This window comes from Acipenser ruthenus, chromosome 11 (genome assembly GCF_902713425.1).
Source record: "Acipenser ruthenus chromosome 11, fAciRut3.2 maternal haplotype, whole genome shotgun sequence".
Taxonomy (NCBI): domain Eukaryota; kingdom Metazoa; phylum Chordata; class Actinopteri; order Acipenseriformes; family Acipenseridae; genus Acipenser; species Acipenser ruthenus.
In genome coordinates, this window is record NC_081199.1 from 40140445 (window position 1) to 40162563 (window position 22119).

Genomic DNA, 22119 nt, shown 5'->3' on the forward strand with positions numbered 1-22119 from the left:
TCTATTAATGACAGCCCGTCAGGCACCTCACTTTATTTATTTACCAAAAATGACAAGGCATATCATGAAAATCTTGCAGGAAAAAAAACAACTATGTTATAAAAATGAACATTAATAATAATAATAATAATAATAATAATAATAATAATAATAATAATAATAATAATAATGATGATGATGATGATGATAAGAGCACCATCATGCCCGGTCTCATTCCTACCTCCAGGTTACATCAACAGTCAAACCTCCCTTCCTCTTCTAAGCTGCAGGGGGCACTGTGTGACACCTCCTAAGGGTGTGGGGGTTGGGGGGCTATGGGGGATACAGTTGAACCTCAAAGTTAAGAGCCTCACACTTACAAACTAACCGCTCAACCAAATGCTCCAGGGACCCAGCCTATGGTAAAAGACTCTGGAGCCGCAACACTGTGAATTTCAACACAGCTCTATGGGCTTGACTTGTGTTTTCTTATTAACATTCCTCATGTTACAGATTGCGCTAATACAGTACACATACATTAAACCATTGAAACTAATAATAGGTTTCAGATTGCAGTCTTCTGAATGCCTGCATGTTCCTAACTCTGGGGTTCTACTTCACTCACAGACACTCTGTTCCCTGTGCCCCCTTCTCTCTGCAGGGTATCGTATGTAATGCTGAGGGTAAAGGGCAATAGCTTCTCCGTCAGATCAGCCCTCTCCATTCCCCTCATTTCTCCCCTCTTGTGTTGGTGTGCTGCCCATTCCCTTCTGCGCCTGTGCTCCCCCCTCTCCCACTCCAGTCCTCTGTCTCAGCTCCGTCTGGCTAGGCAGCACCAGTCTCTTCAGGCGAACAGGCCGGCTGGGTTGGGGGCTGGCTTGGACTGGCGGCCCCGAGTTGTTCTGTCTGTGTGCCGGGGATCCAGACTGGTCCAAAGCCGCAGCAATGCTGGACTGCACACTGCCCCTGCTCCTGGACTCTTTATCAGAAGCACTGGTCCGGACTCCAGGACCCGAGACAGTGTTCCTGTTCCCGGGCTCTCTGGTCCGGCCCTGGCTCTGATCCTGGTTCTGGTTGTGTTTGGTGCTTGGAGGACCAGGCAGGCTGCCAGCCCCTCCCTCCCTGGAGGACTGTGCTATTCCAGAGTTCCTGACCCGAATGGCTGTGCTGGTGGATGGGCCGGAGAAGGTGATTCGCTGGGTGACACGCTTGGGGCTTGGTTCCTCCACTTCCTCCTTCTCTGAGCATTCCAGGAACCACCTGACAGGAAACAGAATCAGTGAGTTTAATGGCATCACAGTAGCTGATTACCAGAGATTCACGACTGTTTTTTAACCAACAGGGGTTGCAAATTTGTATTATTTGAGCTAGTCCCCAAGCTAGGCAGCCAGTGTGTTAAACCAAGACAGCAGGCCCCGATGCTACATACAGCCCCACCGTACCTTTTGTGCCTGGGGGTGAGCGGCTCCTGACTGTCCTGCAGGGGGCGTTTCTCCAGCGTCCAGCACTCGATCAGCTCCTGGGGCACCCGCCAGAAACTCACTCCTGCACACACAAGACAGCGCTGTACTATACAACAGAACAGAAACTCACAAGACAGCGCTGTACTGTACAACAGAACAGAAACTCACAAGACAGCGCTGTACTGTACAACAGAACAGAAACTCAAGACAGCGCTGTACTGTACAACAGAACAGAAACTCGCAAGACAGCGCTGTACTGTACAACAGAACAGAAACTCGCAAGACAACGCTGTACTGTACAACAGAACAGAAACTCACAAGACAGCGCTGTACTGTACAACAGAACAGAAACTCACAAGACAACGCTGTACTGTACAACAGAACAGAAACTCACAAGACAGCGCTGTACTGTACAACAGAACAGAAACTCGCAAGACAGCGCTGTACTGTACAACAGAACAGAAACTCACAAGACAGCGCTGTACTGTACAACAGAACAGAAACTCACAAGACAGCGCTGTACTGTACAACAGAACAGAAACTCGCAAGACAGCGCTGTACTGTACAACAGAACAGAAACTCACAAGACAGCGCTGTACTGTACAACAGAACAGAAACTCACAAGACAGCGCTGTACAACAGAACAGAATACTGCACAACAGAATACCATACTGCACAATAATCATAGTACTGTTGCATTTAACAGATGTGGAGAATTACCATAGGAGGCTGTGTGGTCCAGTAGTTAAAGAAATGGGCTTGTAACCAGGAGGTCCCCGGTTCAAATCCCAGCCCAGCCACTGATTCATTGTGTGACCCTGATCAAGTCACTGAACCTCCTTGTGCTCCGTCTTTCGGGTGAGACGTTGTTATAAGTGACTCTGCAGCTGATGCATAGTTCACACACCCTAGTCTCGTATCTTGTAAAGTGCTTTGTGATGGTCCACTATGAAAGGCACTATATAAAAATAATGATTATTATTACTACAGCTTTGGGACACCCAATATACTGCAGTTATTATGACCACAGTGCCATCTAGTGGGGAGTCGAAGGGACTGCACTATAAGCTAATTCAGGAGTGCATGAGTGAATGAATGAGTACCTCGCCCCTCCCAGCTGTCGAAGGCGTCCATCATCTTGCCCAGCTCAGCAGGGGAGTAGTAGCTCCAGATATACTGCACATTCCCAGCAGCCTCCCTGAGAACGAGGGAGAGTTACTCACTGTTAGTGTGGGAGCGAGGAAGCGTAAAGCTGTAGTGATAGTAGCAGGTGTGTGTGTCTGTTTGTGTGAAACTCAAGACTCACTTGTGAACAGTGAAGGTATGTGTGTTTGTCAGTGTGTGTGTGACACTGTATCTGTCACTGTGTGTGTGAGTATGTGTCACTCTGTGCCTGTGCTGTGTTACGCTGTGTCTGTGTGAGTATATGACTGTGTGTGTATATCACTGTGTGTGGGTGTGTGTGTGCGTGGGTGTGTGTATATCACTGTGTGTGTGTGGGTGTGTGTGTGTGGGTCTGTGTGTATCACTGCGTGTGTGTGTGTGTGTGTGTGTGTATATCACTGTGTGTGGGTGTGTGTGTGCGTGGGTGTGTGTATATCACTGTGTGTGTGTGGGTGTGTGTGTGTGGGTCTGTGTGTATCACTGCGTGTGTGTGTGTGTGTGTGTGTGTGTATCAGTGCATGTGTGTGTGTGTGTGTGTGTATCACTGTGTGGGTGTGTGTGTATATCACTGTGTGTGTCAGTGTTACCTGCGGTGGACACTGCGGCTGTTCTTCTTGCCCCCCAGCTGCTTGTCCATGGCCTGCAGCCCCTGCTCCCGGCTCCCGAACACACCCAGCACCTTGGTCTCACAGCTCGCTCCGCACGCACTCAGATAATGCAGCACCCAGACCACCGGCCGCGAGCAGACCAGTCCATACGCCTGGCACAGATCAGACAGGGCCTGAGAGAGAGAGAGGCAGGTTACTGTACAGACCAGACTCTTAGAGACCAGTCCATACGCCTGGCACAGATCAGACAGGGCCTGAGAGAGAGAGAGAGGTAGGTTACTGTACAGACCAGACTCTTAGAGACCAGTCCATATGCCTGTCACGGATCAGACAGGTCTTGACAGACAGGGAGAGAGGCAGGCTACTGTACAGACCTGACTAGAACTCAGGCTGTATTGTTTCATGGATTTCCTGATTTCTGTGAAATGTACCAGGGCCTGGGAGTTAAGCTTGTACACACTGACCTGGCGCAGGGGGGTGCTCTCCCTCAGAGCCCCAGACTCCATCTCTGTGACAAGCTGCTCCGTCAGCGACTGAGGGAAGGGCACCCCGAAATAATCTGCCTCCCGCTGCACAGCCAATCGCGTCTCCTCATCAGCAGGGAGGTGGAGCTCCCCGTGAAGATAATCCAATAGGAACTTAAAGAGCTGCCCATCCCTCTCGATTACACAAGCCCCTGAAAGACAGTGAGCACACTCAGCACAACACAACACAGTACAGTACAGCACAGCACAGTACAGTATAGCATAATACAGTACAGCACAGTACAGTATAGTATAGCATAATACAGTACAACACAACAGTACAGTATAGCACAGTACAACACAACAGTACAACACAACAGTACAGTACAGTATAGCACAGTACAACACAACAGTACAGTACAGTATAGCACAGTACAACACAACAGTACAGTACAGTGAGCTTTAGGGCGGCTGGTCGTCTCAGTACCAGTACAATTATAATTAGCCAACAATACAACAACTGCCATAATAAAAGCCAAGGGGAGAAAATATTTGTGGCTACTGTATATATGACAGTCTCTTCACTCCTTTGTGTTGAATATGTACATTATTACAATACATCATCGCTCACCTGTGTGGTCTTTTCTCAGAGGGAACCTGCCGCTGAACATGGTGCTCAGCATGGAGTCCTGGAAGCGACAGAGCGAGTCTCTCCGAGCAGTGAACTGGCAGCCTCCCACACTGAGGCGCAAGATATCTGATACCTCCTCCCCTTCCATAGAGCAGCACTGCAAAAGAGATGAGGAGAGAAACACTAGAACCAGCAAGAGTCTCTCCATACTGTGAGCACAAGACTGCAGGACCTCCGATACCACAGCGTAACACTGGAACAGAGACCAAGAGAGATCATACAACATTAAACTCACTATAGACGCTGCCGCCCTGAAACAGACCAGCTGAGTCACACACTCCACTATAGACACTGCCACCCTGAAACAGACCAGCTGAGTCACACACTCCACTATAGACACTGCCACCCTGAAACAGACCAGCTGAGTCACACACTCCACTATAGACACTGCCACCCTGAAACACAGACCAGCTGAGTCACACACTCTGCTATAGACACTGCCACCCTGAAACAGACCAGCTGAGTCACACACTCCATTATAGACACTGCCACCCTGAAACACAGACCAGCTGAGTCACACACTCCATTATAGACACTGCCACCCTGAAACAGACCAGCTGAGTCACACACTCCACTATAGACACTGCCACCCTGAAACACAGACCAGCTGAGTCACACACTCCATTATAGACACTGCCACCCTGAAACACAGACCAGCTGAGTCACACACTCCATTATAGACACTGCCACCCTGAAACAGACCAGCTGAGTCACACACTCCATTATAGACACTGCCACCCTGAAACACAGACCAGCTGAGTCACACACTCCACTATAGACACTGCCACCCTGAAACAGACCAGCTGAGTCACACACTCCACTATAGACACTGCCACCCTGAAACACAGACCAGCTGAGTCACACACTCCACTATAGACACTGCCACCCTGAAACACAGACCAGCTGAGTCACACACTCCATTATAGACACTGCCACCCTGAAACAGACCAGCTGAGTCACACACTCCATTATAGACACTGCCACCCTGAAACACAGACCAGCTGAGTCACACACTCCACTATAGACACTGCCACCCTGAAACAGACCAGCTGAGTCACACACTCCACTATAGACACTGCCACCCTGAAACAGACCAGCTGAGTCACACACTCCACTATAGACACTGCCACCCTGAAACAGACCAGCTGAGTCACACACTCCACTATAGACACTGCCACCCTGAAACAGACCAGCTGAGTCACACACTCCGCTATAGACACTGCCACCCTGAAACAGACCAGCTGTCACACACTCCACTATAGACACTGCCACCCTGAAACACAGACCAGCTGAGTCACACACTCCACTATAGACACTGCCACCCTGAAACAGACCAGCTGAGTCACACACTCCACTATAGACACTGCCACCCTGAAACAGACCAGCTGAGTCACACACTCCGCTATAGACACTGCCACCCTGAAACAGACCAGCTGAGTCACACACTCCACTATAGACACTGCCACCCTGAAACAGACCAGCTGAGTCACACACTCCATTATAGACACTGCCACCCTGAAATACAGACCAGCTGAGTCACACACTCTGCTATAGACACTGCCACCCTGAAACAGACCAGCTGAGTCACACACTCCACTATAGACACTGCCACCCTGAAACACAGACCAGCTGAGTCACACACTCCATTATAGACACTGCCACCCTGAAACACAGACCAGCTGAGTCACACACTCCACTATAGACACTGCCACCCTGAAATACAGACCAGCTGAGTCACACACTCCGCTATAGACACTGCCACCCTGAAACACAGACCAGCTGAGTCACACACTCCGCTATAGACACTGCCACCCTGAAACAGACCAGCTGAGTCACACACTCCACTATAGACACTGCCACCCTGAAACAGACCAGCTGAGTCACACACTCCACTATAGACACTGCCACCCTGAAACAGACCAGCTGAGTCACACACTCCACTATAGACACTGCCACCCTGAAACAGACCAGCTGAGTCACACACTCCATTATAGACACTGCCACCCTGAAACAGACCAGCTGAGTCACACACTCCATTATAGACACTGCCGCCCTGAAACAGACCAGCTGAGTCACACACTCCACTATAGACACTGCCACCCTGAAACAGACCAGCTGAGTCACACACTCCACTATAGACACTGCCACCCTGAAACAGACCAGCTGAGTCACACACTCCACTATAGACACTGCCACCCTGAAACAGACCAGCTGAGTCACACACTCCACTATAGACACTGCCACCCTGAAACAGACCAGCTGAGTCACACACTCCACTATAGACACTGCCACCCTGAAACAGACCAGCTGAGTCACACACTCCATTATAGACACTGCCACCCTGAAACAGACCAGCTGAGTCACACACTCTATTATAGACACTGCCACCCTGAAACACAGACCAGCTGAGTCACACACTCCGCTATAGACACTGCCACCCTGAAACAGACCAGCTGAGTCACACACTCCGCTATAGACACTGCCACCCTGAAACACAGACCAGCTGAGTCACACACTCCATTATAGACACTGCCACCCTGAAACAGACCAGCTGAGTCACACACTCCGCTATAGACACTGCCACCCTGAAACACAGACCAGCTGAGTCACACACTCCACTATAGACACTGCCACCCTGAAACAGACCAGCTGAGTCACACACTCCGCTATAGACACTGCCACCCTGAAACAGACCAGCTGAGTCACACACTCCACTATAGACACTGCCACCCTGAAACACAGACCAGCTGAGTCACACACTCCACTATAGACACTGCCACCCTGAAACAGACCAGCTGAGTCACACACTCCATTATAGACACTGCCACCCTGAAACAGACCAGCTGAGTCACACACTCCGCTATAGACACTGCCACCCTGAAACACAGACCAGCTGAGTCACACACTCCGCTATAGACACTGCCACCCTGAAACAGACCAGCTGAGTCACACACTCCATTATAGACACTGCCACCCTGAAACAGACCAGCTGAGTCACACACTCCACTATAGACACTGCCACCCTGAAACACAGACCAGCTGAGTCACACACTCCACTATAGACACTGCCACCCTGAAACAGACCAGCTGAGTCACACACTCCATTATAGACACTGCCACCCTGAAACAGACCAGCTGAGTCACACACTCCACTATAGACACTGCCACCCTGAAACACAGACCAGCTGAGTCACACACTCCACTATAGACACTGCCACCCTGAAACACAGCCCAGTAGAGTCACACACTCCACTATAGACACTGCCACCCTGAAACACAGACCAGCTGAGTCACACACTCCGCTATAGACACTGCCACCCTGAAACACAGACCAGCTGAGTCACACACTCCACTATAGACACTGCCACCCTGAAACAGACCAGCTGAGTCACACACTCCACTATAGACACTGCCACCCTGAAACACAGACCAGCTGAGTCACACACTCCACTATAGACACTGCCACCCTGAAACAGACCAGCTGAGTCACACACTCCACTATAGACACTGCCACCCTGAAACAGACCAGCTGAGTCACACACTCCATTATAGACACTGCCACCCTGAAACACAGACCAGCTGAGTCACACACTCCGCTATAGACACTGCCACCCTGAAACAGACCAGCTGAGTCACACACTCCATTATAGACACTGCCACCCTGAAACACAGACCAGCTGAGTCACACACTCCACTATAGACACTGCCACCCTGAAACAGACCAGCTGAGTCACACACTCCACTATAGACACTGCCACCCTGAAACACAGACCAGCTGAGTCACACACTCCACTATAGACACTGCCGCCCTGAAACACAGACCAGCTGAGTCACACACTCCGCTATAGACACTGCCACCCTGAAACAGACCAGCTGAGTCACACACTCCACTATAGACACTGCCACCCTGAAACACAGACCAGCTGAGTCACACACTCCGCTATAGACACTGCCACCCTGAAACACAGACCAGCTGAGTCACACACTCCACTATAGACACTGCCACCCTGAAACAGACCAGCTGAGTCACACACTCCACTATAGACACTGCCACCCTGAAACACAGACCAGCTGAGTCACACACTCCATTATAGACACTGCCACCCTGAAACACAGACCAGCTGAGTCACACACTCCACTATAGACACTGCCACCCTGAAACACAGACCAGCTGAGTCACACACTCCACTATAGACACTGCCACCCTGAAACACAGACCAGCTGAGTCACACACTCCATTATAGACACTGCCACCCTGAAACACAGACCAGCTGAGTCACACACTCCACTATAGACACTGCCACCCTGAAACACAGACCAGCTGAGTCACACACTCCACTATAGACACTGCCACCCTGAAACAGACCAGCTGAGTCACACACTCCGCTATAGACACTGCCACCCTGAAACACAGACCAGCTGAGTCACACACTCCACTATAGACACTGCCACCCTGAAACACAGACCAGCTGAGTCACACACTCCACTATAGACACTGCCACCCTGAAACACAGACCAGCTGAGTCACACACTCCACTATAGACACTGCCACCCTGAAACACAGACCAGCTGAGTCACACACTCCACTATAGACACTGCCACCCTGAAACAGACCAGCTGAGTCACACACTCCATTATAGACACTGCCACCCTGAAACACAGACCAGCTGAGTCACACACTCCGCTATAGACACTTGCAACAGCGACCATTCACAGCCAGAGAAGGAGAGTGCCTCTGAGCTCAGCGGTGCGTCTCGTTTTAAGAAAACTGTGACCAACCCCACTGGGATTAGCTAGGTATAGCAGGACAAAACTCACTGTGGACACAGAAACTAGAACATAGCCGTATAGTTACTGCACACCTTTAATCGTCGCGTACAGGCACTTCTGTTTTAGCCTCGGGTCTGGTGGTATTGTATTATACTAATGATGGCTGTGATTCAGGCAGTAACTGGAATACACCACTGATCTGAATGTGCACTGTGTGGCAAAGCGAAGATCTCTCTCGACTGTGTTTCCAAACACCTCAAATTAAAAGCTGCGTTACTGTCGTGTTAGAATTACAATAAGTCTCCTACCAGGTAAAAAAGCAAACTAGTGTCATGAATTAAAAGCGTGTTTGATATATAATTGGCAGCAGACCTCACATCTGCCAACGGTGCTTTTATTTATTTATGTTTATAACAAATGTAATAACAATCGTGTTTGCATCGATCCTCCAAAGACAAAAACAGAATTGAATTGACACTCAACGGTTAAACGGTGTTACATTAATGGAAATCCCTAAACGAGTCCTCCCAATGCAATTTATTTTTAACTTTTAATGTTACCTACAATGTACTTACACTGACTGATCGCTCCACCCTTCTGAGCTACACTCGAGCTCCAATCGAGCACAAGAGTGGCTGCTTCGTCATACCACAGAGAACCACTGACATGGGTAATCACAGCGCCGTCTGGTGGTACAAGGGGGAAAGGGCAGGGGTCGGCCGTTTACATAAAGGACAGGACCGTATTAATTTGTGTGCCTCGATTCTAAAGACAAGCCAATGCATTTATTCGGCTGCAAGGAAATAGCACACAGATAGAAAAAATAAAATGCAAAAATAATCAAACTGAGAAATCAATTTTAGTGACCTGCTTTGTTTTGTAACTATAACTGCAGTTACGTCACAAACAGTCCGTCTCGCTTGAGTGCTCTCTGAATGCAGGACTGTGCTGAGTCACGCCTATTACAACGGGAGAGACAGAGGGAGAGGCTTTCTTTATTATTACTCTTTCTTAGTGTGTATTGACAATATTTTATTGTGCAACAGGCTTACACACCCATTCGTCTAGCTTTACATAAGGGTGCAAAAAAATGAAAAATAAAAAGTTTGAGAAGGATTGCTTTAACTATATATATATATTCCACTGCATTTACTTAATTATGTTTTGCCAATAAAAAAAACTAGATTAATAACCAATGGAGACCGTTTCTTTTAGGCAGTCCTTATAAAACTTGACCGCAGTATTTCTGCACGGTATTCTCGCAGTTTGACCACGCTTTTCCATTGTGATACAGTTCTATGCTTCTCTGTTCTATGATACAGTTCATTTATTAATATGCTTTACCATACCTTGCTGTTCTTTACAAAGCGTTCTGCTTTATCATGCTTCACTGTGGTTTATCACATTTTGCTCTGTTTCTACTATAGGCAGCTTTTCTGAGGGAGCTCTACCACGACGACTCAAAGAAGCAGTTGGCGTTTATCCCATACTGAAATGGCAGGTCCTAGAGATTGCCACTGTCTTATTTTGCTGAAATACAGATCTTAAATCTGTCCGATCCTGTAGACATTGCCTGATTCTGTGTATTGTAATTGATTCCATTCTGCTTTTCTGTCAGCGTGAAATATTTTAATATTTTTAGGTTATCATTTTGATTCTGTATTGAACCTGTAGCTAATAGTCTAAGTGATTATTGTATAATGTGTTCTCTGCTTTTCTGTTCAGGAATAGCTCAAGGCTTATATTCTGGTTAAATGAATGCATTGAATTTGAACCAATGTGCTGGGTCACTCTGACTAGTGGTAACTGAACTGGTTCTCAAAGGTGGTGCTGAGTAACTGTGAGCAGGCATCTGGACCATGAGAATTTACAAAGAGAAGAAAATGAAGAAATAATTCCAGCCCAATTGTGCATGATAACTGCATTGCCATCAAGGGGTCCTGGGGACCTGATAAACCACAAGACCATCTCCAGAGACCCCCCCCCCCCCCCCGGGAATACTCAGGAACACTCAGGTACACTCTGACACACTCAGGTATACTCACCTGCTGTCCCCACACCTGATATTGGCTACACAGGATGACCTGCTTATGAGTGGTTTAATGGCATTTTGCAAATACTGAAATTAGAAAAAAAATGGCTTTGAATGTGAAACACATATATATTAATCCCACACATTTCTCAGACAATGGGGTGAGCTTCACTTCTTTCTAACGGAGGTGCTATACAATCTTATATGTACATATATCTGATATATACATAAATGTGTTTATATAGATCCGAATGACGTATTTTCCATGGCTGTACTGAGTGAGGACAGGGAGGGTTTTCTATCAATTAATGAATATACATATTATGTAAGTCTTATGTAAATGAACTGTTGTTTCTAGTTACATATTGAATGTTATTTATTGAGAATCAAATCTTAAAAACGCAAACATGACTTTCTATATTTATTTAGTATCACTAAATATTCTATTGTTTAGTGTTTTCAGAGTTATGGGTTATTGGGTTTGTTTTACCAGCTTCAATTCAGCTTCAAAAGCATCTTGAGTTTTAAATAAGCTGCAGTAGTATGAGATATAGATCAGGGACGAAAATACACAGTCCTTAAAACATCAGTTTTAAAACTTACTGTTCAGAGTTCAGATAAAAGCATGCATTCTGGGGGCGGGGTTAGAACCCTGCTGTAAGGCAGGGACAGAATCTAAACATCCCGGGGGGCGGAGTTGGAGTTAGAGTTAGATTCCGGGTTGGGTGGTTCCTCGGGATTGCAGAGAATATAAAGACAGAGAGTGCTTGTACTGGTAACACACTGTGGTTGTACAGCTACAAAATAAGAACACTGAGAGATGGCAGCCAGGAAGCTGATCGTGGTTTTTGGAGCTACAGGTGAGTGCAAATGGTTTCCTAGATAAGTGGTTCCCAGCTCCTAAAAAGTTACAGAGTTCAAGTTGCTTATAAAATGTTAAGGCTAACTTGAAATCTGCAACTGTTTAAGATCTGAAAACAAGTAAAACGGTCAAATTAAGCAGATTATTAGTTCAATGAAGGGTCTAGTTCAGTAATTGAGAGCTCAGCTGGAATGAAAACCAGAAGGAGTCCTCAGGACTGGGGTTAGGAACCACTGCCCTAGAAGGCTGGACCTTCGTTTTTCATTGTAGCACACAGTCCCGTATGATAATAGGGAAGACACAGGGTCATACTGCAGCCAGTGGGAACCTGTTGAACTATCCAGAGGGGGGCTGAGTATTGTACTAGTTTGATGGGTCTGGCTTGGACTGGTTCAGCTACGTAGGAATGCACTTCCACTGGGTGAGAGAGTGGTGCCCAAGACTTTCTCAAGACCTAGAGATTCAGAGATTCAGAGTACTGGTGAATGAGAGTGAGGGTGCAGCTGAGCAGGGTGAACTGCCTGAGCTGGTTTTAAACAATGCAGACGGCAAGCAAATTCAAACACTTAAGCCAGCTGATCGTCTTGAGAAACGGTCCACTTAAGAGCTTTGTGTTAATTGTACCAAAGTGAGCAAATAGGTTTTACCAGAAGAAAAAAAGAGACGAATTGACTTCAAATAAAAATAACGTCTCCTTCTGTCTGCCTGTGTTTCTGTGTGTGTGTGTATGTGACTGTGTTTCTGTGTGTGTATCTGTGTGTCTGTGTGGGTGACTGTGTTTCTGTGTGGGTGTGTATGTGTGTGACTGTTTCTGTGTGTATGTTTCTGTGTGCAGGTGGTCAGGGTGGCTCAGTTGTGCGGGCTCTGCTCCAGGATGCTTCGTTCCAGGTGCGGGCGGTGACCCGGAACCCCCAGAAGCCTGCAGGAGAGGAGCTATCCCGTCTTGGAGCCCAGGTGGTGAAGGCAGACCTGAGCCAGCAGGGGGAGATAGAGGCTGCGCTGCAGGGCGCATACGGCTGCTTCTTCGTGACAAACTTCTTGGAGCACTTCAGCAAGGATGTTGAAGTTCAACAGGTACAGAGCAGTGTGGTACTTCTTACAACCACTCGGGGCAGTGTCTCCCTCTCTCCCTCACTTATTTGGGGTTTGGGATTTTGTGTTCGTGACCTCTTTTTGTTTAAATATTTATTTTGGCTCTGTGAGAAGTGTTTTGTGTTCAACCTTTTTATTGATTTTTGTTTTGAATAAAAACGGCGCCGCAGTGCGCTTTTCAGCAGTAGTACCTGTGTGTGTGTCTCTGACAGCTGGGGACGTCTTCACTGCTCGGCTACCCTGTCACACTCCTTCCCTCCCTCTCCCTCGTTCTCTCTGTCTCACCCTCTCCCTCACGCTCTCTTCCCTCTCAGGGTAAGATTGCAGTGGACCTGGCTAAGCAGCTGGGGCTGAAGCACTTTGTGTACAGCGGGCTGGAGAACGTGAACAAGCTGACTGGGGGGAAGTTGAAGGTGCTACACTTCGACAGCAAAGGGGAGGTGAGGGCAACAATGCGGAGGGCTGGAGCAGGGAAGAGCAACACCCTGCCAGCCCTGCTCCATCTCTCTCTCTCAATTCAATTCAGTACCCATCAATTCAATTCAACCCAGCTCACTGCAGTACAATGCAACTACATAGGCCTTTCTTGTCAAGACAAGATAATGAATTAATGTACCTACAAACAGACCAATCTGCATTTGCACTTGCTGACCCAGTTTCCTGACAGAGCTGGTGTCTGTGATGCTGTTGTTCGTGTTCCTGTGTTGCTGTTTAATAGTTTATTTTATTTCATCGAGGTGGAGGAGTATCTCAAAGACAACGGGGTTCCTTTCACCAGCGTGCGTATGCCTGCCTACTTTGAGAACTTCCTGACCTTCTTCAAGCCTCACAGCGAAGCCTCTGAAGGAGCATACCGGCTCAGTGAGTGAGAGAGGCTGAAGAGCAAGTAGCGGGGTTCTGAAAAACATAGCGCTACACAGCCCCACGAGTTTCAGTAATGTACCTGGCATTTTTCTTTTCATTTATAACCTGACTTTTTACACTTCGAACTTTAAACTCTGTTTCAAAGCTCTTTTCAAAATGCCCACTCTAGTGCACTGATAGCATCAGGATTATTACCCACATTGTCAAACAGGTAACACAGGAATAACGATCCATGATGTGGTACGGAACAGAAAGGCCAGAGCATTTTTTTTTTAATCGCTCTTCCTGCAGTGATTTAGAGAACAGATCTCAAACCCCAGTGCACCAGAGCAGCCATTTTGAACAGAGCTTTGAAACAGACTTTAAAGTTATAAGTGTAAAGTTGTCAGGATGTTAACAATAACAAGTTACAGGTGCGTTATTTAAACAGTTGTTGCAACACGTGGGGACGTGTAACACTATATTTTTCGGAACCCCGCTGCTTACTCTTTAAAATGAGGTTTAGAATCAATCAATCAATAAATCAATCAATCAATCCTTTATTTATACAGCACCTTTCATACAAAAAGTGGATCAGAGCGATGCACAGGACAAAACAGAAGAAAATCAAAACATAATGCATTTGTATAGAGCTTAAAGAAAAAAAAACGTTTAAAAGGGACATGAAAGGGAGCAGGAGGAGACAGGGACATGGGAGGGAGACGGAGGGTCAGGGACATTGAAGGGAGAGGGAGGAGACAGGGACATGGAAGGGAGAAAGAGGGTCAGGAACATGGAAGGGAGAGGGAGGAGACAGGGACATGGAAGGGAGAGGGAGGAGACATGGACATTGAAGGGAGAGGGAGGAGACAGGGACATGGAAGGGAGAGGGAGGAGACAGGGACCTGGAAGGGAGAGGGAGGAGACAGGGACCAGGAAGGGAAAAGGAGGAGACAGGGACATTGAAGGGAGAGGGAGGAGACGGACATGGAAGGGAGGGGAGAGTTGTTTTAAGCATTGTCAGATTTCAATATCAACCTCTTGCCAAAGTTCAATATCTTGTTCAATATATTGTCCCATCTCTCCCTTTCCTCTCCCTCTCTCTCTCTGCAGATATTCCAGTGGGCGATGTCCCTATGGACGGCATGTCTGTCGCTGACCTGGGGCCGATAGTGGTCAGTGTGCTGAAAGCCCCAAAGGACTACCTTGGCAAGACCATTGGCCTGAGCTCTGACCGGCTAACCATCCAGCAGTACAGTGAGGTCATGAGCAAGGTCCTGGGGAAGCCATTCAGGGATGGGAAGGTACTGACCATCAGCAGGGCTGGGTGTGCGGGTCTCTGTGTTATTACCCTTATAAACGTTTCCCACAGTAAAAGCATAGAAAACTGTAGTAAAGCACAGTGCAAGCATGGTACAACATAGGTAAGCATTGTAAAGCACAAAAGCTATGGTGAGGTGGATGCAAAAGCATGGCAAGCATGGTAAGCTATAGTAAATACATAGTATAACCATGGGAAACGCTTGGGGAAAACTGTACAATTACTATTGCAATTTACTGTGGTAAAGTTTTATAAGGGCAGATACAAATGTAATCAATTTCAATGAATAAAAAAACGTGGGCGAAGCCAAGTCATTTATTCTTTACACAGTGGGTAATTCAAAAAACCTGGATCCATTTTACTGCTTTCTAAATCAAACATTAGCTGCACCAACTACAAATACAAAGTGTTACATCTGCCCTTATAAAACTTTACTACAGTAAATTGCAACAGTAATTGTACAGTTTTCCCCAAGCGTTTCCCATGGTTATACCTAGAGGGAAACAGAGAGACAGAGAGGGAGAGGGAAACAGGGAGACAGAGAGGGAAACAGGGAGACAGAGAGGGAGAGGGAAACAGGGAGAGGGAGAGGGAAACAGGGAGAAGGAGAGGGAGAGGGAAACAGAGAGACAGAGGGAAACAGGAAGACAGAGAGGGATAGGGAAACAGGGAGAGGGAGAGGGAAACAGAGAGACAGAGAGGGACAGGGAAACAGGGAGAGGGAGAGGGAAACAGGGAGACAGAGAGGGACAGGGAAACAGGGAGAGGGAGAGGGAAACAGGGAGACAGAGAGGGACAGGGAAACAGGGAGAGGGAGAGGGAAACAGGGAGACAGAGAGGGAGAGGGAAACAGGAAGAGGGAGAGGGAAACAGGGAGAAGGAGAGGGAAACAGAGACAGAGAGGGAGAGGGAAACAGGGAGAAGGAGAGGGATACAGATGCCTTGATCAGACTGCACCCAGCTACCTCCAGACCCTCATCTCTCCCTACACCCCCACTCGACCTCTCCGCTCCGCCTGCACTAGAAGACTGGCTCTACCTCCGCTACGCTCCCCTGCCTCCCGAGCCCGCTCCTTCTCCACCCTTGCTCCGCAGTGGTGGAACGACCTTCCTACAGATGTCAGGACTGCCCAGTCCCTGACCACATTCCGGCGCCTCCTTAAGACTCACCTCTTCAAACAGCACCTGTAGAACTCCTCTGTTGTATCCTGGGACACTATCACCCTTCATTTAAATATGCTTTATTTTGCTCTTATCTGCCCCCTATTTTACTGCATTTAATCCTGTACCTCAGAATATTGTAATCTCCCAAGTGTTTAATCTGTAGTATTTTGTACTTAATCATATCCTGATGTAACTATCACTACTTAATCATATCCTGATGTAACTTTCACTATTATCTGCTGTATTATTGAATTGTGGTTTGTCACACTTGAGAATTATTGTATTTCTTGTTCTTATTGTATGACTTATATTGTAACACTTGAATGTATTTGTATTTGCTTGCGATTGTAAGTCGCCCTGGATAAGGGCGTCTGCTAAGAAATAAATAATAATAAATAATAATAATAATACAGAGACAGAGAGGGAGAGGGAAACAGGGAGACAGAAACAGGGAGAGGGAAACAGGGAGACGGAGAGAAAAACAGGGAGACGGAGAGGGAAACGGGGATGGAAAGGAAGAGGGAAACAGGGAGACAGAGAGGGATAGGGAAACAGGGAGACAGAGAGGGACAGGGAAACAGGGAGAGGGAGAGGGAAACAGGGAGACAGAGAGGGACAGGGAAACAGGGAGAGGGAAACAGGAAGAGGGAGGGGAAAACAGGGAGAGGGAAACAGGGAGACTGAGAGGGAGAGGGAAACAGGGAGAGGGAAACAGGGAAACAGGGAGACAGAGGGAGAGGGAAACAGGGAGATGGAGAGGGAGAGGGAAACAGGGAGATGGAGAGGGAAACAGGGAGAGGGAGAGGGAAACAGGGAGAGGGAAACAGGGAAACAGGGAGAGGGAGAGGGAAACAGGGAGAGGGAAACAGGGAGACTGAGGGAGAGGGAAACAGGGAGAGGGAGAGGGAAACAGGGAGAGGGAGAGGGAAACAGGGAGAGGGAAACAGGGAAACAGGGAGAGGGAGAGGGAAACAGGGAGACAGAGGGAGAGGGAAACAGGGAGATGGAGAGGGAGAGGGAAACAGGGAGATGGAGAGGGAAACAGGGAGAGGGAGAGGGAAACAGGGAGAGGGAAACAGGGAAACAGGGAGAGGGAGAGGGAAACAGGGAGACTGAGGGAGAGGGAAACAGGGAGAGGGAGAGGGAAACAGGGAGACAGAGAGGGAAACAGGGAGACGGAGAGGGAAACAGGGAGAGGGAGAGGGAAACAGGGAGAGGGAAACAGGGAAACAGGGAGACTGAGAGGGAGAGGGAAACAGGGAGATGGAGAAGGAGAGGAAAAGTGGGCGTCCATCTTCGCACATAGCTGGAGTTCATAGTGGTTCCATTACATGTGTGATGGTTCCCTTGCTTTGCCTGCATTTGGAGGGGGTGTGAATTTCAGGATTGTCACTTTAAACTGCAATTCACCTTCCGCTGTCCCCCCCTTTTCCTCTGACAGATGTCTGCAGAGGTCTATGCGAAGCTGGGGTTCCCCGGAGCGGAGGAATTTGCTGACATGTTCCGTTTCTACATGATGAAACCAGACCGGGACATCGTTCTGACCCGCAGACTGAACCCAGCAGTGCGCAGCTTTGAGCAGTGGCTGAGTGAGAACAAGGACGCCTTCGCAGACCTGTGAGGGAGGGAGTTTCAGCGCTGCTCAGACTCAGAGCATCTCTCCGGTCAAACACGTGTCTATAGGAGCGTGCAATCAGCAAACTGGTTTTTCTGTAAATGTGAATTAATAATACATCTTTGTTCATTATTAAAGCTTGCTTGTAAGCAAACATAATAAATCATTAAACAAATATATACGGTTGTACATGTATGACTGCGTACCAGTGATGTGTAGCATTCTACACTGAATCCAACTTAGATTTGCAGAATATACTGTTTGAAATGGAGGATCATTGTGTCATGGTGAGTGGACTATTCTGCACGTTCAAGATGTATAGTCTGCCAATTCAACTCATTTTCATTTAGTGGGCTCTATTCCTCAACGTCTGTCCCCAAATATCTTATCAAGGAACGTTTTATGGCTCTTTTCCGAAGGTTTTTCACGATTGCAGTGTCAATTGGACATCGAGTGTACAAAAAAAGGATTCAATTAACACGAAAAAAACAACACAGACTAATTGATATACCAATGACATTTAAATGTCGCTATCAAAAATGCATCTAGATTTTAAAGGTGCTCCAGGTAGTAGAGTTAGTTTAAATAAAGGAGAACAGAAGACGGTGCTGTGCGGGGAGTTTCAAGTTGCTGAACGATCAGTATGTACAGAGGATGACACTGGCTGTTCCTTGTCTGAGGTCTAATATACGTTTTCTAAATGGGTTTTCTCTATTTTGTTAGGTGCCGTCTCTTCTGTTTACAATCCACATCGCTCTGTATGCATTCAATTGCTTTTCTAGCTGGGCTACGGTATCTCTGTCTGTAACACCATTAGAACGACCACGTTTGCATACCTTACCTAGCACAACCATGAGCGGTCAATCTGACCAGCGTATTAAACAGCTGTCAAATGAAACAATATCAAAAAACCCAAACAGGAAGCAAACTGTTAAAGACTTAAATAGCATCTTCGAAAATGCAAAATAATGCGAAACAGAAAGAGTACGTGTCCAAAAAACAAACCCCAATCGAGGAACAACACCAAGAAAAAACAACTCCGAAACCTAATAATGAAACATATGTGTCATGTTGAAAAGCCCAATTAAAAACACAGAACAAACTACAGTGCTATCGGTCCTAAAAAGAGACTTTACCCTGGCTGAATACCTGGTCAGGAGCAAAGACACAAAACTGAGGCAAATACAGACTCAGTGACCACAGCCAGAGAAACCCGACTGTGCTATCACTGTGAACTGGGAGATGTCGAGACAGAGATGCACTTCCTTCCTGTTACACTGCCCCAAATACAAACACAGCAGAGACACGTATTTCCCCAGATTTGCCCACCAGAATTCAATGGACTCTCCAACACGGACAAACTGTTCTGTTTGTATTGATGAGTTGCCTTGATGTTTGTTGTTTAAATGCTTTGGCAAAACTTAATTTATTTTGTCATCCCAATAAAGCCTAATGATGCTCACCCCGGCTAACTTTCACTCCCATGAATTTTAACCTAGGCGAATGTTAGGTTAATTCTCACGCCGTGGTTTAGGGTTGAGAATGAACCTAGAGGCTAAAATTCACAGGGGTGAAATTTAGCTGGGGATGAGCATCATTAGGCTATGACACCGGCATATCGACGTAATAAAGATTAATAGTGTACCAATTAAAGTACTTGCTTTGCAAAGTAATTTGCAGTCATTTTGCGACGAGTTCAAACTACTGACGCAGTCATATGACTTTACCACCAGAGGGTGCTGTCGGATCAGAACTTGAATATAATCAGTTGAGTGCCCGGGCGTGCGCAAACGAACCTGAAAAGGAGGCGCGCATATTCTGTGTAAACAAACATCTGTGCTTATTGACATCCGAGAGGTTGAGAACGCACACAAAACTGCAATCGTTCTATGCATGGACATTTTCATTTATCGGTATTCATATACAGTACTTTTATAGAAAGCGCTCCTCGAGCTGTTCCTGTACAAGCTGCGTCAGCTGCTGTGTGTACAGGATGACAGAGTAAGGGGTATTAGAAGTGTGAACTACATTTAAAACAAACCGGCCAATCAGAAGATACAGTACATTATTAATGCTTCACTGCCACACTGAAAACATGTATACTGTACGTTTCACAAGTTTCACAACTAGACCACACTGCCTCCCTCCCAGTCCCTCAGCTCTAACTACTACACGACACTGGTAAGCATCAGTGATAGTGGTCCTGAAATAGTTACTGTTGATTACAGGTACATCAGTTTATGAACACTCCGTTAATAAACCCTCCTGCATGAAGACTGTAGGTTTTTCCAAGGCTTTTCTAAGAACATTTTCAAGGGTATTCGGTCTCTATCATTGTTGACTCATTTCCTTTTTGTACTGAGCGGTCAAACTACAGTGGTTATATTGAGCTGTTTCTAAAACGTGCGTGGAGGTATTCTGGTGAATAGAAGGTGTTCCGGTGAGTTCTGTTGCCAAGGAGATGAAATAATTCACGAAGGCCACATGCTGAATGAGGATGAGGAGAGGCAGCGGTGCAGTGTAGCAGGCGAGAGAGGCTATGGGTTACACTGCAGTTTGCATTTTCAAGATGCTTCGATTCCATAGGTCCTAGGTCTTGAGAGGAACCCCCTGTATGAGCTTCTCTCCAGCCTGGAGGCAGACACCACACTTGAATATTGAAATAGCAGCTGCTTACACACATGTACCGCATGCTCTTTTAGAACCTGTTCAATACATAAAAGCAAATCCCATGAATGCACTTGATTAGCACTTTATATTACACAACCAAAACATGAGTCCTGTCTAGTAATACAATTGAGACAGCTGCTCTCTCCTTCAGAGACAGTCGACACCGGGGGGGGGGGGGGGGGGGATCCAGGTGTTCTTTTTCTGTTAGAGATTTGAAGATAGACACAGAGCTACAAACAGAAATAGCAACTCAGGCAGCGCTGTACTGCAGTGCACACTGAGTGCAGGCGGAGACAGCCAGCAGTTTCTTCATGAAGAGTGCTGGAATGTCAGCGCCTGTCCGTGCAGATTACTCCTCACACCATCTGCTGCACGCGGGTGGTGGTGCAGAGCTGTTAAAGGGACAGCACAGATAGAATGGGGTTAGGGGTACTGCATTGGCCCATAGTATCATTTTTATTGAACAAATGAAGAGCCAGCTGGGTATGCCGTTCCAGCTAATGGATCAGAACAGTTGAGGAGTTTAGGGCTGAAACAGTGTGCTGGAGAGAGAGAGAGAGAGAGCAAGGAAGCAGCGAGCGAGCAAGCAAGCAAGCAAGCTTGAGTGACAAGGCTCTCAGCAGGTTAAAGCTCATAGTCGTCGATGCAACAGAGCATGTGCGAGTATCAGTGCACTACCAAAGACTGTCAGGTCTGCCATCTTTATTATTATTACTGAAACACAGATGCAGCTTGCTTATATATATATATATATATATATATATATAAAATCAATCATACTTCAGGGATGCTACAACATGCATAACACATTTCTTGGCAGAGCTTCTGTATGTACTGTTAGAATTAGCAGCGTCATCCCACCTACAAATCTGTTTGCTGGACATTTCATTCCCAAATACGAAACTGAAACCTGTAAGCATCAGTATTATGTTGACAATGATATTATGTGGTAATGGAACGCATTCTCAGCAGAGTGCAACACGCAGCCCCTCGTCTCTCAATGGTAATTATGAACCTTCACGCCAGCTATTCCATCTTGTTTGCAATACTGTGGGTTTTGTTTCAATGCGAAGCACTAAGGGGACCTGCCGTTCCCAAACGCACTCCGCTGGCTTTTACCGGATCAATACAGCAACAGTGACGGCATCACTTACTGGAAATCAAACTGCCCCGCCTTTGTGGGCTCCGAGGTCAGCAACCCAGCACGAAGAAACACCCAATCCCTTCTCACTGGAGTTCAGACCTCAAAGCTGGGATACTCACCCCATTTCTAGGGCTGGAATCCAGCCCTGACACTCTCCCCAAGAACAGTCCCCAATATTAAAAAGAGGGGTGCCAACAGCTAGATTTATCTTGCATATTTGACAACAGCTAAACATTTA

General features: G+C 47.1%; 2 protein-coding genes across 3 annotated transcripts; one reads left to right on the forward strand and one right to left on the reverse strand.

Moving 5' to 3' along the window:
- LOC117426564 (BTB/POZ domain-containing protein KCTD18-like) lies at positions 1 to 9845 on the reverse strand. 2 transcript variants are annotated; one of them, XM_034044257.3, is made up of 7 exons: positions 9704 to 9845; positions 4310 to 4466; positions 3679 to 3890; positions 3194 to 3387; positions 2546 to 2640; positions 1422 to 1524; positions 1 to 1239 (listed from the first exon to the last, which is right to left on the reverse strand). In XM_034044257.3, the coding sequence occupies exons 2-7, from the start codon at positions 4455 to 4457 to the stop codon at positions 690 to 692; spliced, it is 1302 nt and encodes a 433-aa protein (XP_033900148.3). In that variant the 5' UTR covers positions 4458 to 4466; positions 9704 to 9845; the 3' UTR covers positions 1 to 689. The 2 variants fall into 2 exon arrangements, with proteins under 2 accessions (XP_033900148.3, XP_033900147.3); XM_034044256.3 differs by having other exon boundaries at positions 9715 to 9832.
- A 2030-nt stretch (positions 9846 to 11875) lies between these two features.
- Positions 11876 to 18246, forward strand: LOC117426100 (nmrA-like family domain-containing protein 1). The gene is made up of 6 exons (XM_034043394.3): positions 11876 to 12031; positions 12869 to 13107; positions 13440 to 13565; positions 13863 to 13986; positions 15082 to 15272; positions 17894 to 18246. The coding sequence occupies exons 1-6, from the start codon at positions 11992 to 11994 to the stop codon at positions 18071 to 18073; spliced, it is 900 nt and encodes a 299-aa protein (XP_033899285.3). The 5' UTR covers positions 11876 to 11991; the 3' UTR covers positions 18074 to 18246.
- Positions 18247 to 22119: the final 3873 nt, after the last annotated feature.

Bases quoted from the DNA above. Each gene is read 5' to 3' on its own strand.
- LOC117426564 (XM_034044257.3), bottom strand. From the start codon at position 4,457: ATGGAAGGGGAGGAGGTATCAGATATCTTGCGCCTCAGTGTGGGAGGC. The intron at 3,388-3,678 runs GTCAGTGTGTAC...TCTCTCTCTCAG, and splicing joins AGAGCACCCCCCTGCGCCAG to GCCCTGTCTGATCTGTGCCA. The intron at 1,240-1,421 runs GTACGGTGGGGC...GTTTCCTGTCAG, and splicing joins CTCACCCCCAGGCACAAAAG to GTGGTTCCTGGAATGCTCAG.
- LOC117426100 (XM_034043394.3), top strand. From the start codon at position 11,992: ATGGCAGCCAGGAAGCTGATCGTGGTTTTTGGAGCTACAG. The intron at 13,108-13,439 runs GTACAGAGCAGT...CTTCCCTCTCAG, and splicing joins AGGATGTTGAAGTTCAACAG to GGTAAGATTGCAGTGGACCT. The intron at 13,566-13,862 runs GTGAGGGCAACA...TATTTCATCGAG, and splicing joins ACTTCGACAGCAAAGGGGAG to GTGGAGGAGTATCTCAAAGA.